The sequence below is a fragment of the Bos indicus x Bos taurus genome, chromosome 17, assembly GCF_003369695.1.
Source record: "Bos indicus x Bos taurus breed Angus x Brahman F1 hybrid chromosome 17, Bos_hybrid_MaternalHap_v2.0, whole genome shotgun sequence".
Taxonomy (NCBI): domain Eukaryota; kingdom Metazoa; phylum Chordata; class Mammalia; order Artiodactyla; family Bovidae; genus Bos; species Bos indicus x Bos taurus.
This window is the reverse complement of record NC_040092.1, coordinates 4,132,396-4,147,681: the sequence shown is the minus strand read 5'-3', so window position 1 is coordinate 4,147,681 and position 15,286 is coordinate 4,132,396. Positions and strand designations below refer to the sequence as shown.

General features: G+C 45.9%; 1 protein-coding gene across 3 annotated transcripts in view; it reads left to right on the top strand.

Moving 5' to 3' along the window:
- Nucleotides 1-15,286, top strand: part of NF2 (neurofibromin 2) — a 74,769-nt gene that overhangs the window by 33,159 nt on the left and 26,324 nt on the right. For all 3 annotated transcript variants that reach the window (XM_027566363.1, XM_027566364.1, XM_027566365.1), the window contains exons 5-8: nucleotides 9,025-9,093; nucleotides 10,065-10,147; nucleotides 11,973-12,048; nucleotides 14,857-14,991. In XM_027566363.1, coding sequence (XP_027422164.1) covers nucleotides 9,025-9,093; nucleotides 10,065-10,147; nucleotides 11,973-12,048; nucleotides 14,857-14,991 — 363 coding nt within the window. The remainder of the gene's footprint in view (nucleotides 1-9,024; nucleotides 9,094-10,064; nucleotides 10,148-11,972; nucleotides 12,049-14,856; nucleotides 14,992-15,286) is intronic.

Sequence of the window (15,286 nt, the reverse complement as noted above, 5' to 3'; positions counted from 1 at the left end):
TCTTTCTGAGTGTTAATGCATGTCACGGGATCATGCCAGACATCCACTTCTCTGGACTCTGTGGGCTTCAGAGAGACTTGCCCCGGAAAGCGGGATGCTCTGGGACGTGTGGGCTTGGGGACCACTCTCTCTGTCCCGCTTCGGTACCATCTTAGTGTGTGTGTGTGTGTGTGTGCGCGCGCGCCTACCAATGATAAGTGTACGGCTTGATGGATTTTCTATGTAATCCTGTTTGCACATGTGGTTTATTATATTCACCGCGCCAACCTCTCTTTTCATTAACTGGGAAAAATGAGTTTATCATCTCCAGTTTTGGCCAGACGTGGCCTTGAGGTCAGAAAGGCTCAGGTCCTCACTGCAAACTCATCTTCTGAGGACCAGCAACCCCGTGTGACGAGACCACACCCTAGAGAATGTTCGTTTCATGCCCCCGACGGGCGTGCTGGCTCTGCTTATGGTGGCACTGCCAGCCCTCGGGCCCACTGAGCCCAGCGGAGCTGTCTGGTGACCTGAGAGTCTTTCAGAGAAATGGCTGCAGTTTGGGAATGGTGGGGCAGGGAGCAGTGTTCCTACCCGCTCTGTTTTTATAAGATGAACCGTAGGGTCTACCCAGGATGCTTCATGCCCCTCAGGTTTCCTGCTTTAGTCACATGCCACTTGCCCTTTTGTTTTTTCGCTTTTTAACTTACCTTGGAGTATAGCTAATTAACAACATTGTGATAGTTTCAGGTGGATACCTGAAACGCAAAGGGACTCAGGCATGCATACACATGTGTCCATTCTCCCCCAAACTCCCCTCCATCGAGGCTGCCTGTTGACACTGAGTAGAGTTCCTTGCTGTGCACACCAGGACCTTCTTGGTTATCCATTTAAAATGCAGCGGATCGTGGATGCACGTCCATCCCAAACGCCCTGTCCCTTCCCCATCGTTTCCCCCTACCTGCCTTTTGCCCTTGGTCCCTTCGCTGCCCCCTTTCACTGCAGCGTGGGAAGATGACCTCAGAACGGGGTCACTCTCGTTAGCTTTGTAATTTTGCACAATCTTTTCGCTTATCATTTTTCTTTTTTAATTAGAGGTCTCCATAAAGCCATTTCCCTGAAACGTTCCAGAAATTAATAAGACCCTCAACTTCTTAGCCCACTTTTTAAGGGGAGCTTAAGATAATTTCAGATCAAAGCCAGGAAGGAAAAAAACTGGCTCACCATTTGGAGGAGAAAAGGGTCTGTACATGTTCGTCACACCAACAGAAGCATCCGGGTCGCTGGATGACTCGTCTAGTATTTGCTGAGTATTTGCCGGCCGGAGAGGAGGCTGTTGACTCTGTCATGGATATAGACACGAAGCGAGCATCTCTGCCCTCAGCGGTTTGTTCAAGGTCGTTCGGGCAACCTTGGGTAAAGCTCAGGGCAGAACCCACAGCCTTGGGATTATATCTTGTGCCTTGCCTATCCCGCTGCCCTGACAAATGAGTAATTGAGAAAAGAGAATGGGCCTGGATTCAACTAAAACATATGCTTCCTTTTCTGCTTTGATTAAGAATATTAATAACAGGGGAAAAAACCTGTCCTTTCAATCAGTAGCGCCCTGACAGTGATGAAGCAGTTGCTGTCACTTTCATTAAATCCGAGCACTTCCTGGCCCGGAACCGAGCTCCTCTCCCGCCTGCTTTCTCCGCAGCCAAGAGGATGCCCAGGCTCCCAAGGATACCACCTCCCTCTGAAGGACTTCAGTTCACAAAGGCCACACTGTCTTTGTACAAATTGGGGGAGCCCCCAGATTCAAAGGCCACTTGTGGAAAAAAAATAACTTTTCAGGGAGCCAGCAGATGTTTGCTTAAACAGGTTTCACTCTAGGAAAGCCCTCCTGATTTGGATCCTCCTAATTTAGAGATGAAAGTGATGCACAGACAGCATGTGTGGTTCATATGGAGAAGCGTGTTCTAGCTGTTTTTCCCGGTGTAAATTGTCACAATCGTCCAAACAAAGGTGGTCTATGGCTTGGAGTCTGCGTCTGGGAAGCTAAGGATTATTGGACCATACTTCCAGTTTCTAGGACAGCTGTTGATATGAATAGGGTGCCTCTGGTTGTAACGCTGATCTGGTCTTATACGTCACAGTGTTATAACATGAATATTTCTTGAGGTTCCTCAGAGGAGTCTTTTCCGGAAGCTAAGGATCAAGAAAGGTTAATAATTTGTCTCACAATACTTGATGTTAATTCTGTTTTAATTGGAATTTATAGCCCACTATTTTTTTGAGTTTTTTTTTTTTAATGTGTGTACCATTTTTAAAGTCTTTATTGAATTTGTTACAGTACTGCTTCTGTTGTTTATGTTCTGTTTTTTATTTTTTTATTTTTTTTGCCCAAGAGGCATGTGGTATCTTAGCTCGCTGACCAGGGATCAAACCCATGCCCCCTGCATTGGAAGGCAGTCTTACCACTGGTCCACCAGGGAAGTCCCTCTATAGCTCACTGCCTGATGGACGGGATTTGAAGGAAAAGGGAGCTAGAGAATGGAGCCAGGATGAGAACCCTAGAGTCTGATTGTCTCACTTAGCTTTTGCTCATACCATGAGAGGGGTCTCTGGGTACCACACTGGTACCACCCCTTTCACTAAATCCCAGGTTCATTTATATGGTCACACCCCTGCAAACTTTTCAATAAATTGTACCTGTTTCTTCCATTATATTCCATTTCTTCTCTTCCACAACCTTTCTGAGACAGACAGGAACTGTAGAAGTGTGGTGGGGAAAGTGAATTTGAGTGCGTTAACACTTGGGACGTAATTACGCAGCAGTGTGTTCATTACAGTGTTTCAGCTGTTCAGCTGATATCGACACAGTTCATTCTAAAGCATAAACAACTACCCTTAAAGCATAAGTACAAATATTAATCACATGGTTCAGTTAACAAGAACCGTATTTCATAGTTGAAGTTTAGGTTATATTTCAATTAAAAATATGGGCTGTTTTTTTTTTTCTTTTGGCCTAGTCATGTGACATACCAAACCATCTTGCAATGTTTTAAGCCACCTGTTGGATTTCATATTGACAGTTTGAAATGTGTTCTTATTAAAAATGACTTGGAGAGGGAATGGTATATAATTCCCCAGTCTTGCAGGGCTGGCCAGCAGATTCCTAGTGCTCGGAGAGAGGAAGGGCTGGTGGGGGGGAGAGGAGGCTTGTTGTTTCTTAGTGCGCTCCGATGCCAGTCGGGCAGAGCACCAAAAGCAACTCAGAAGTTGGGTGTCTGTAAAGTGTAGGGAGAGCGAGTGTAAGAGTTGAGGCTGGAGAGGTCTGCTGGGAGCAGATCATAGAGTCTTAACTTCATCCTGTGGGTGATGCAGAGCCAGGGAAGGGTTTATATTTTAGACAGATCCTTTGGTGGCTGTGTGAAGGACAGAATGGAGGAATACCAGTCTGGAAGCAAGGAGACCCGGTAGAAGGCTGCGGTGGTCATCCAGACAAGACTGTGGGATTCACGCCTTGGGCAGTGGTCAGCTGGATGGGAGGAGACTGACTTTAAAATATCCAGGTAAAAAGGACTTCCTTGGTGGCCCAGTGGCGGAGAGTCCATCTGCCAGTACAGGGAACACGGGTTCAATCTGTGGTCCAGCAGGATTCCACATACCAAGGAGCAGTTGGGCGGGTGTGCCACAGTTACTGAGCCTGAGCTCTCGAGCCCTTCAGGCCACAACTAGTGAAGCCCTTATGCCTAGAACCTGTGCTTCTCAACAAGAGAAGCCACCGCAACGAGAAGCCCGTGTGTCACAACTGGAGAGTAGCCCCCATTTGCTGCAACTAGGCTTCCCTGGTGGCTCAGAGGTTAAAGTGTCTGCCTGCAATGTGGGAGACCTGGGTTCAATCCCTGGGTTGGGAAGATCCCCTGGAGAAGGAAATGGCAACCCACTCCAGTATTCTTGCCTGGAGAATCCCATGGACGGAGGAGCCTGGTGGGCTACAGTTCACAGCGTCGCAAAGAGTTGGACACGACTGAGCATGACACATGAGAAAGCCTGTGGGCAGCAATGAAGACCCAGCACAGCCAAAATAATAGTAAAATTTTAAAAAAATAAAAAATATCCAGGAAAGAAATATAATATCTAGGAAAAAAAATATTCAGAAGGCAAAACTTGATGTAAGTGGTGCTGTCCTCTGCATATCTCCCTTTTGGAGGGACTTATCATTTTACAAATGGGTATTTTCTCTCTCTCAGTGTTGATTTTGAGATATGTCATGTTGGACGTGTAGATGTAGTTGGTTGATTCTAACTGCTGTATGGTAGCCATTGATGAGTAAGCCTAATTTATTTTTCCATCCTCCTGAGGATGAGGTAGGTTTAGTTTCTGCTGTTTCCCTATTATAAGTAGTGTTTTACTGAAAACTCTTTACATGCTTCCTTGTGTACATGTGCTAAAGCTTTTTCCCCTTAAGGTACATCTCTAGAAGTAGAATTGCAGACACATCCTTGAATATAAAGAACTCATAAGTTTCTAAGAAAAAAGATAGCAGGAAAATGGGAGCAGAGGGTATGAATAACAGGCAGTTTATAGAACATGAGAAGAATCTGTAAATACAAAAAGACGCTCAGTCTCACCAGTAACCAAGAAAAATAAGAATTAAATGTGGCGCTGGTGGTAAAGAACCCGTCTGGGAATGCAGAAGACCTAAAAACCCAGGGTTTGATCTCTGGGTCAGGAAGATTCCCTGAAGGAGAGCATGGCAACCCACTTCAATATTTTTGCCTGGAGAATCCCATGGACAGAGGAGCCTGGCAGGCCATGGTCCATAGGGTCGCAAAGAGTCAGACATGACCAAAGTGACTTAGCAGGCACACACACATGGAAATATTTCAAACCCATGAAGTTGCCAAAGAATTGATGCTTTTGAACTGTGATGTTGGAGATGACTCTTGTGAGTCCCTTGGACTGCAAGGATATCAAATCAGTCAATCCTAAAGGAAATCAGTCCTGAATATTCATTGGAAGGACTGATGCTGAAGCTCCAATACTTTGGCCACCTGATGCGAAGAACTGACTCATTGAAAAAGACCGTGATGCTGGGAAAGATTGAAAGCAGGAGAAGGAGACAACAGAGGATGAGATGGTTGGATGGCATCACTGAATTGATGGAGATGAGTTTGAGCAAGGTCCAGGAGTTGGTGATGGACAGGGAAGCCTGACATGCTGCAGTCCATGGGGTTGCAAAGAGTCGGACACGACTGAGCGACTGGACTGAGCTGAAACAACAAGGTTGTACCATATAGCACAGGGATTTGTTGTTGTTTGGTTTCTAAGTCATCAACTCGATGGACATGACTTTGAGCAAACTCCAGGAGATAGTGAAGGACAGGGAAGCCTGGTGTGCTGCAGTCTATGGGGTGGTGAAGAGTCAGACACGACTGAGCAACTGAACAGCAGGTGATTTACAGGAGCTCCATATATTATGAATATTAATCTTTTGTCTTTTTTTACATGTCAGTCTTGTCAGTCCTTTTCTTTTTATGTTTTAAGTGACTTTTGATTTCAAATGATTTCATCAACCTTAATATACACATGTTCTTCAATATTTTATCCTGATGTTTTTATGGATTTTTGTTTATAAGTTTAAGTCTTTAATCCACCCGGAACTTAGTGACTGGTGTGTTGTAGGGATCTGACTACTTATTCTATATATGTATCGATTAGACCTTTGTGTTTTGTGAAATCCTGTTCAGAGCTCTTGGTCTCATTTTTCACATATAGAAGCAGAGGAAAGTATGGGTTTCTGTTCAACAAGTGACTCTGAGAGTCCTATAAAAGTAGACTGCTTTCTTTTTTTCTCATTTCTTTTATTGTGAATAAACGTGTCGCAATTTACCCCAGTGAAAAGCGGATACCTTCAGACTCTCTTTAAACCCATACATTAGGGATGGAAACATGCTATTTATAGCAACAGAGACATTTTCTTTTTAAACTCTGAAGTCGGGGATGGGGGCCAGGAGGCTACCTCAAACCTCTAAACTTCTCACAAGTGGCCAGAAGTGGTCAAGTAAAACTAATGAAAACGGAGAGCTTCTGAGAGAGAAGTTTAAGATGCAAAGATCCACATAGCATTAAACTCTTGACTTCCCTCATCATTCACTGGCAAATTGGTTTCTTAAAGTTTAATTTGGTCTCAACGTGAACCAATCCTTCTCTCCCTGCCCTAAGCATGGACAACATCACCCCGGGCGTCCTGGGTCTTCCCCGCGTGTGCTGTCTACCCTGCGCTTAGGTTTTTACGCCCACCTGACACCACCTCTTGACATGTCTTTAAAATTCACTGAACGGCCAGCCACCCATCATCTCCCCTTGGAGCCTAGAATACCTCTGCTGCTCTGCTTGCTTTTCCTCCCAGGAGGCCGGTGAACTCCCTTCTTGAATTTAAATTCCATTGGTTTATATCAGGGGTGGACCCAGGTTTTGTGGGGCCAGAAGCTTCTATAATTTAGGGGGTTCTTTTAATGCAAGAACACCATATTATGAATATAAAATTAGGTCAAGGCCCATGCAGGTGCAGAGGCCTGAAACCCAAGCCTCATTATAGCTTCCCAGCAGATTCACTCCTGCTTGTTTTATCAGGGAGCCTCTGTACATGAAAGACAGGGGAACAGCCGTCTGCATCCATGGGGTGGTGTGACTCTCCTTTATGTTCACCAGCTACCACAACTTGAGGATCTTCTTCTTTTGGTTTGTTTTAAAGACATTTAAGAGCAGACCCATACCTCAAAGTGGCTTTAATGTCCGAAGTGGAATTAGTCCAGGGGAGAAGTTCCTTCAGCAGCGTCCCTGCCACCTCCCTGGTGCTCGGATGTAATGTTTGATCATTTGATCAGTGCCGTAGCTGGGAGCTCAGTATGATAATGTGGTCGCAAGCCTTTGGAACCTGAATTTACAGCTCTCACTTTGCATATCTGTTTGCAGAAGCACTCAGAGAGGCATGCAAGTGCAGCGAGGGCTTTGTTTATCATTCTGTCCCTCCAAAAATTAGAGAAGCCAAGAGTGACCAGCGTCTTTATAAATAACACAGGGCACGACAGTGACACCTGACGCCTTATGAGCCGGGTACCGTGCAGAATGCTTCCCTGGCTCTTCATCCCTGTCACACACACACACACGCACGCGCACACACACGCACGCACACACGCACACGCACGCACTCACATGCACACACACCCCAGGAGGCAGGCACTATTCCGACCCTTGCTTTCCAGACAGAGAAGCTGAGCTTTAGAGACAGGGTTCCCCACTCAAGGCCTCGGGACAGTCCAGAGCGCCCCTTCAGAACCCTCCAAGACAAACGCTCTCCTTTGACAATTTGGAAGCAGGCTTGGAGAGGTGGCATGAGCTGAGTTTTTATCTTTTGACATCAGATTGTATTGAATGCTGTGTGTTAGTTATAGTTTAAAAAAAAAATGTATGGGTATTCCATTTGATCCCCCGGGGGAGTCCTGTAAGCTATGTACTGGTTTTATCCCCATTTTACAGATGAGAAAACTGGAGCACAAAATGTCCAAGGTCACTGCTAAGAAGGGAAGAAGCTGAGATTGAATTTTTTTAACTGAAAAAACAATATAGTACAATTCTGCTATTTGCACAATGATTATGAGATTCCTAAGAGATATTGATCCTTGGGGCTTCTACAGAAGAGTGATATGGGACGAAGACATGTTTTCCAGTTGATGAGAAACATCTTTTTTCAATCCCATGAGTGTCCATTGAAAAACACACCAGAAATCTAAACTTGAGATTCTTGGAAAGAGAGGGGTGGACCATGGCCTGATCCAATTTGGTGGGATGTAGAACCAAGAGCCAAACTTTTTTTTTTTTTGGCCAGTGTTGGTAGTGAAAAGCATAAATGTTTATAGAAGAATATACTAAAACACTGAGCTTTGTTGTTTTGGATCAAGAGGTAAACCACTGAATACTAATTGACAAGAGACAGGGTTTGATGTTCTATATATTTTATGGTTAGTTTCTTTTTTTAAAAAAACTCCTTCATTTCTGATTATTTCCTGGTCAGACTAACTTTCTAGGAAAGAAAGAGATAATTGTTTGAAATCAGGAAGTTCCAAGTTATTGTCCCCTGTGGGTACATGAAAATGCAGGGCCTATTTCTGGCCCTCCTAGTGATTCTCTCGGAGAAGGCAATGGCACCCCACTCCAGTACTCTTGCCTGGAAAATCCCATGGATGGAGGAGCCTGGTAGGCTGCAGTCCATGGGGTCGCTAAGAGACACGACTGAGCGGCTTCACTTTCACTTTTCACTTTCATGCATTGGAGAAGGACATGGCAACCCACTCCAGTGTTCTTGCCTGGAGAATCCCAGGGACGGGGGAGCCTGGTGGGCTGTCGTCTATGGGGTCGCACAGAGTCGGACACGACTGAAGCGACTTAGCAGTAGCAGTACTGATTCTCTCTGCAAATTTAGGAAAATCAGTTAACCTTTTATTTGTTTTTTTGTTTTGTTTTGTTTTTGTCTGTACAGTAAGGATGACAGTGTTGGCATCAGATTTTTCCAAAGCATTTTCAGAGCCTTGAATGAAAGCTGTTAAAAATATTGCCAGCACTGTCCCCAGCTCCCACCTAGCACTTGGCTCCAATTACCAGCCACTTAGAAGTATGTGTAGGTAAGACTCTTATCACCCGATGCTAATCACATCTCACACCCAGTTGTGTTGTCTCTTTTCAAAACCTAATGTTTTGGTAGCAGTGGCTTCCTTCAGGAGTTAGAAAATGTAGCCACATTTCTCTACAAATGTCACATTCTTATTAGCACATTACCCATCCATCCCGTATGGGATTATACGACTCTGTTCACAGATATAATCAGCTTTGTATCTTCATCCGAGGATAACAAACTAGCAGGGTTGAAATCTTGACGTGTCATCGGAATTGCATTGCTTCCCGGGAGCTGGGGGGACGGAGGCCAAGTCGACCTGTTCAGAAATGCAGTTGTCTCTAGAATCTCAATCTCTCGTTCACCTTCTCTTCTCCTTCCAGTACGGCGACTATGACCCCTCTGTTCACAAGCGGGGATTTCTGGCCCAAGAGGAATTGCTTCCAAAAAGGGTAAGATGTCAAATTTCCCGTTTGGGAAGACATAACCGAAGGACCTGCAGGAATACACTATGGCTGTATCGAGAACGTTTTCATAAATGTTTTGTTATCAGTCTTGAGTAAAGATTTGTGGAATTCCTTTGGGGTTGTCAGGACAGGCTTGGCCTGTAGTTGGTCCTTTGTTTAGAGGTGGGTGAGCAACACTGGTTCCCAGGGAGCGGTATGGAGCAACCTGAGTTCAGCCCAGCAAAGTGAGCTGTTTGTAGCTGCAGGGGGCAGGTGGATGGGTGGGTGCTGTAGCTTTTAATCCCTGGTGTCTTTGGTCTGGCTGATTATCCACAGAAGCAGGCCTGCCCTCTCTTTAGCCATTTCTGATTCTCTAGCTCCACTCAGCTGTCGTGTGTGATAAAGGCCTGCTCCCCCCTTTCCCCTGGTTTGACCTGCGCCCCTGATGGCTTCTGTAAGAGTCAAAGGCAGCTCTCAGGCCAGGGAGTCCTGCTAATGAGCAAGGTCCTGCCTCTGGGCTGGACGGCCCAGGAGAGAGGGGCCACTGCCAGCCCAAGGAATGGTGCAGCCTTCTGAGTTGTGACTCAAATTGAACGATGCTCATTTACTCTCCCACCTCTGCTTGTGACTGGCCCCCTGTATGCTGCTTCTGGGGCTCCCCTCGTGGCCCAGATGGTAAAGAATCTGCCTGTGATGTGGGAAACCCAGGTTCAGTCTCTGAGTGGGGAAGATCCCCAGGAGAAGGGAACAGCTACCCACTCCAGTATCCTTGCCTGGAGAATTTCATGGACAGAGGAGCCTGGAGGGCTACAGTCCATGGGGTCACAAGGGGTCAGACACAACTGAGCGGCTAACACACACACACACATACACATGCCTTGCTATTTTGTAAAAATGATGCATAATTATCAAAAAGGCACACAGTACTCAAACTTCCTTTGTGTGTGGGTTTTCTGTTTTGCTCTCTTCCCCGCCAGGTAATAAATCTGTATCAGATGACTCCGGAAATGTGGGAGGAGAGGATCACAGCCTGGTACGCGGAGCACCGAGGCCGAGCCAGGTGAGGCTGCTCCTCGCTGATGGACGTTTCCCCGTGGGCCTCTTTTTCCTTTTTTAAGGAACTGCAAAACTGGGACGTGCTTGTTGAACAAAATGCAGTACCGGAGTACACAAAAGGAAAAGGGAGCGCTGGCAGCCGCTCCGGGCTCCGGCATTGTGTGTGTCCCTTTGCTAGCGTGTGGCGGCGTGGGCACTTCTCGCCTGTCGGGATGTGCAGACCTGCCGCATCCAGAGCTCATTTAGGTCCCTTTTAAGATTCCTGTTGTGTGCATGCCCCGTAGCTTTTGCGTCCATTCCTTGACTGATGGCGTTTGGAGTAGCTGTAGGTCTCAGTTTCACAGAATGTTCTGCAGTATACAATCTTACATCATGATATACTTGTATGAGTCGTTCTGAGGAGAGATCCTTCAGAAGAAAAAGAGTTGCTGAGTCAAAGGAGGTGAGCGTTTTGTGTCTCAAAAGGTGCCTCCCAAATCGTCCTGCAAAAAGACTGTACTTTTTTACATGCCCGTGGGCAGAGTGTGAAAGGGCCCCACCTCCCTCCCCCATCCAATCCCCAACAATTACCAATCTAACTTTTGTGATCTCAAAGGTGAAATTTTGTATCTCAAGTATCGTTAGCTTTTCCCCAATCACTTTGGAAATTAATCATCTTCTCCTTAGCCTTTAACATATTTTTTTTCCTGTTTTTCAAACCAACTTCCTATGACATTTTTTTTAACTCTTAAAAAAAGTGTACCAGAAAGTGGACAAGTCATAAATGTAACACTTGATGGACTCCTACCAAGTGAAAACACCAGATGATCCCCCTTCATTCCTCCCCAGAGCTGACCACTCTCCTACACCCGACTCCATGGGTTAGTGTGGTCAGTTTTAAAGATTATGTAAGTTCGATCAGTGTCTGTTATCTGGGCCTCACTTCTTTTACTCAGGGTGTTGTATGATTTGGGCTTGTGGCCTGTAGCGGTGGCCCCCCTTTCTTTTTCATTGCTATGTAGTATTCCACTGTGTTAATAGCCCACACACCATTTATCCACCCCGCTGTTGACAGGCATTTAGATTGCTGGGTTGTTTCCTGGTTTTTGTTGTTATGAATAACATTAAACAATCTTCCGAACAATGGTACATCAACAATACATATGTGATTTCAAGTTACTTCAATTTGTCACCACGGTGTCCCCTCGGGGTTGAATTTTTAAAATTCATTTGAGGCCATTTTCAGATTGGAGAAGAGAAGAAGGCAGATCATAGACTTAAGATGTTTCAACACTCTACCTGTCTGAGAGTTTTTTGCAAGTCATCACTACTTCAGGAGCTGCCTTTAAGTCTGACTCATAACTTAGAAATGGGCGTCCTGGCTGGGGTTCTACAGCTGGATTGCTCTCACCCCGACCTCCAGCAACACCCAAAGGAATGAGATCAGGAAGGGAGCTCTCAGGTTGCTTGCAGACAGAGATGCTTTGTTACCAAAACCTTCTAGGTGAAGAAATCATGCAGTTGGATAAAGCAACAGCTGAAATAAAATTGTGAACATCCAGATCCATTTGAGGGAGCAGATACACCACGTGCTCATCTCTAATTACTTGAGATGGGTGTCACTGTTTACCAAGGGCAAAGCGTGAAATTGAAGCCAAGAGACACGCTAATGAATCTGTTCTCTGGTTTTCACGGGGATGGGAAGTTCTGCCTGACCTCAGTGTGGTTAATAGACTCAGGGTTGGGCAGAGCCGGGCTGGGAGCTGGCGGGCTCACGTCTTCACGTGGGTTCGAGGCTCAGCTTGGCGCCCGCCACCCTCCAGTGACGGAGTCTTTCCTTCTCTTCGCAGGGACGAAGCGGAGATGGAGTATTTAAAGATAGCTCAGGACCTGGAGATGTATGGTGTGAACTACTTCACAATCCGGGTATGTGGAAGCCCCTGCGAGTTCCCGGGGCGTAGATGGAGGCGGAGTCAGGGGCAGACTGCTAAAACGGGTCCTTCCTGGTCCCAGGGTGCAGACACTTGGCCGGCTCAGTGGCCAACACGGGAAGAGGCAGGGAAGAGGGTCCGAGCGCCTCCGTTTCTATTCCGGGCCTTCAATTAGATGCTAGGTAATGAAGTGTTGGTGGAGCCTCGGAGGGGGCCCGTCTGAATGCTCTGGTGGAACATTCGATTATTTCTGGCTCTGTGAGATCCGGGCCCACGGGGATCACCTGTAAATACTTTCTCCCCTCAGGACACGAGGAGAGTAAAGCTGCTTTTACAGATTACTGATTTGTTTGGGTGGGAACTCTCCCTGGCAGGCTAATTGGTTTTCTACTCAGACCATTAATACTCCGCTGTCCTCTGGGAACCTGTGGCTTGTACACTGGAGAAGCGTTTGTTTTCAACCCCCCGTCCATCCCTCAGAGCATCTTTTTTAATTTTTATTTTAGCACCCTGAGCATTTTTCTCCCAAGGTTCTGTTGCTGGATGCAGTGCCTTCCAAAGAATTCATGCGATTTGCTGACCTATTTCATAACCAGTTCCAAACTGTAAATGAGCAGACAGTTAAAAAAAACCATCCGCACTGGGCCACCTTAGTCATTACAGTTAAGGCTTGCTTTCCTTTTTGGAGTGTCCATAAATTTTGTATTTGTTGTTGTTTAATCACTAAGTCATGTCCTACTCTTTGAGACCCCATGGACTGTAGCCTGCCAGGCTCCTCTGTGCATGTAATTTCCCAGGCAAGAATACTGGAGTGGGTTGCCATTTCCTTCTCCAAAATTTTGTATTACGTTTAGGTAAATTGAAACACATTTAAAATACCCTCGGGATAGCTTTCTACTTTGTTTTCTAAATACAAATCTTTAATGGGTCATTTGCATAAAATAAGGTGCACTGACAAATCATGTCATTTTGTACAGTGTACAAATGCCTAAAAGGTTTTCCATGATAATGCTGAAGGTTGTTTTGTAAAATGTTATCAATTCATATTTGCTGATCATTTGGTTTCTTTAAGGGCAGACTCATTTGACACATTTCTGTGGTTTTGTCCATACAGCTTCTCTTGCCCCACCACCTACATTGTAGAGAACTAGATCTTTATAATTCTTAAAAAAAAAAAAAACAGTTTCTTTGGGGGCACTAATTCTACAGCAGCAGTCAGACTACATTATACTATCGTGTGCGTGTATGTCTCATATTGCATGACAGATGAGGGTAAGGAGTATTTTAGTGTCTTAGCATTAACGTTCCTAAAATTTCTCCATCATCTAAGGAAGCTGTGTGCTTGAAACAATTTAAAAGGGGCCTCTTCAGTCCTCGCCTCTCTCTGTTTATTCTCTAAAAGTCTTGGAATCATCATGATAGGAGACAAGAGGGTGGGATCCATTTTTTTTCCCCTCTAAAAATTTAAGTTAGAAACATAATGAAATATCTTGTTTTCCAAAATGTAGATTTTGAAAGCACAAAGCCTCACTTGTGTTAATGCAGTGGTTTTAAGAGCCCTGCAGACGAGCTCACGACTCCCTCACGCTTTGGTGATCACACCTGACTCCAGGGTGTTAGATGGAGTAAAAAGATTTTCTCCTCCACCTGCTGTTACTTGGTACTTCTCCTTACAGTCGGGGCATGTCCTTTGCTTGCCGACCTGTTTTCCTGCCCTGGAGTCTTGGTTCCTATTCCTTGTTGTCAGCAAGGGAGTCAGACGCAGGGAGCTGGCCACCACCGCTGTTCGAGGGCCAGACTGCACAGGGCAGGGGCCCACACCCGCACCTGAGGAGGTGCGCACTGGTCCGCAACGTGAGGGCCCAGGGCATCGCCCTCCGGGGTGCTGGGTGCTGGCTGGACCACCATTAGAGGCATAGCCTGCATGCAACCTGTCAATTTTCAAACAGCTTTATTGGAGTGTAATTTACTTTCAATTCATTTTGATATTTTTTTCTCCCCAGTATCTTACAATAAAAAATTTCCAACATACAGGGAAGTTGGAAGACTTTGGAGTGAGGACCTGTGTGCACCCGCTGCCTGGATTCCAGTGGACAGTTTACTATAGCAAACTTGCTTTATCACATTGAAACTGCATTTTCAAGTAAAATAAGGCCACCTGATCACAGCTCGTAGAACTTTCTTTCTGGTAGTACAACCACCTCTCCTTTTAACATGAGGGGTGTTTAACCCTACAGGTTTTTATTCTACATCTGTGATAAGCCGGCTATATAATTAGCAGTAACAACACTTCCATTACCGCTGTTTTAGCCGCTGACACTTCCCAGGTGGCTCAGTGATATAGACTCGCCTGCCAATGCAGGAGTCGTGGATTTGATCCCTGGGTTGAAAGATCCCCTGGAGAAGGAAATGGCAACCCACTTGAGTATTCTTGCCTGGAAAATAACATGGACAAAGGAGCTTGGTGGGCTCCTATCCATGGGGTTGCAAAGAGCTGGACACATCTTAGGACTGAGCATGCACACTCACACTTTGTCTCTTGCTGGCAAAGGTGCAAGGTACCTGAGGTGGTGACGGGTGCCCCCAGTGACCCGTCCATGGGACACACCAGTCATAAGAACCGTCTCATGTGGCCTCCCTTGCCCCAGAGCAGAAGGCTGGAGGCCCCTCCAGGTTCGAGGACAGTGGTGATTTCTGTCAGGAGCTGTTGAAACTTGTCACATGTAATGGTCTATGTCAATGCTGAGCAAGACCTTGAGCCTCAGCTGGAGCTGACAGTGGCTATTCTCTGTCGAATCTACAGAATAAAAAGGGCACAGAGCTGCTGCTTGGAGTGGATGCTTTGGGGCTTCACATTTATGACCCTGAGAACAAGCTGACCCCCAAGATCTCCTTCCCGTGGAACGAAATCCGGAACATCTCCTATAGCGACAAGGAGGTAGGTTGAGTACACAGCAGACACCCCGGCAGCCCAACGGAACCTTCTCTGTCTCTCCTCCTTCCGGAGCAGCCCAGGCCAGCCTGCTCCTTGTTAGCAGCAAGATCCTTTAATTCCCAGGCTTTGGGTTTTTGCTTGTCGATTTTTATTGCATTTACAGAACAATATTGGCATCCTGTTTTCAAATAGTATCACTAAACCCTCCCTGCTGACTAACAAGAGACCGGGAAGATCAACTTGTCAGGACTAAGCCCCAGAGAACTGTAAACAAACCAGAAAGTAACCCTTTCTTATT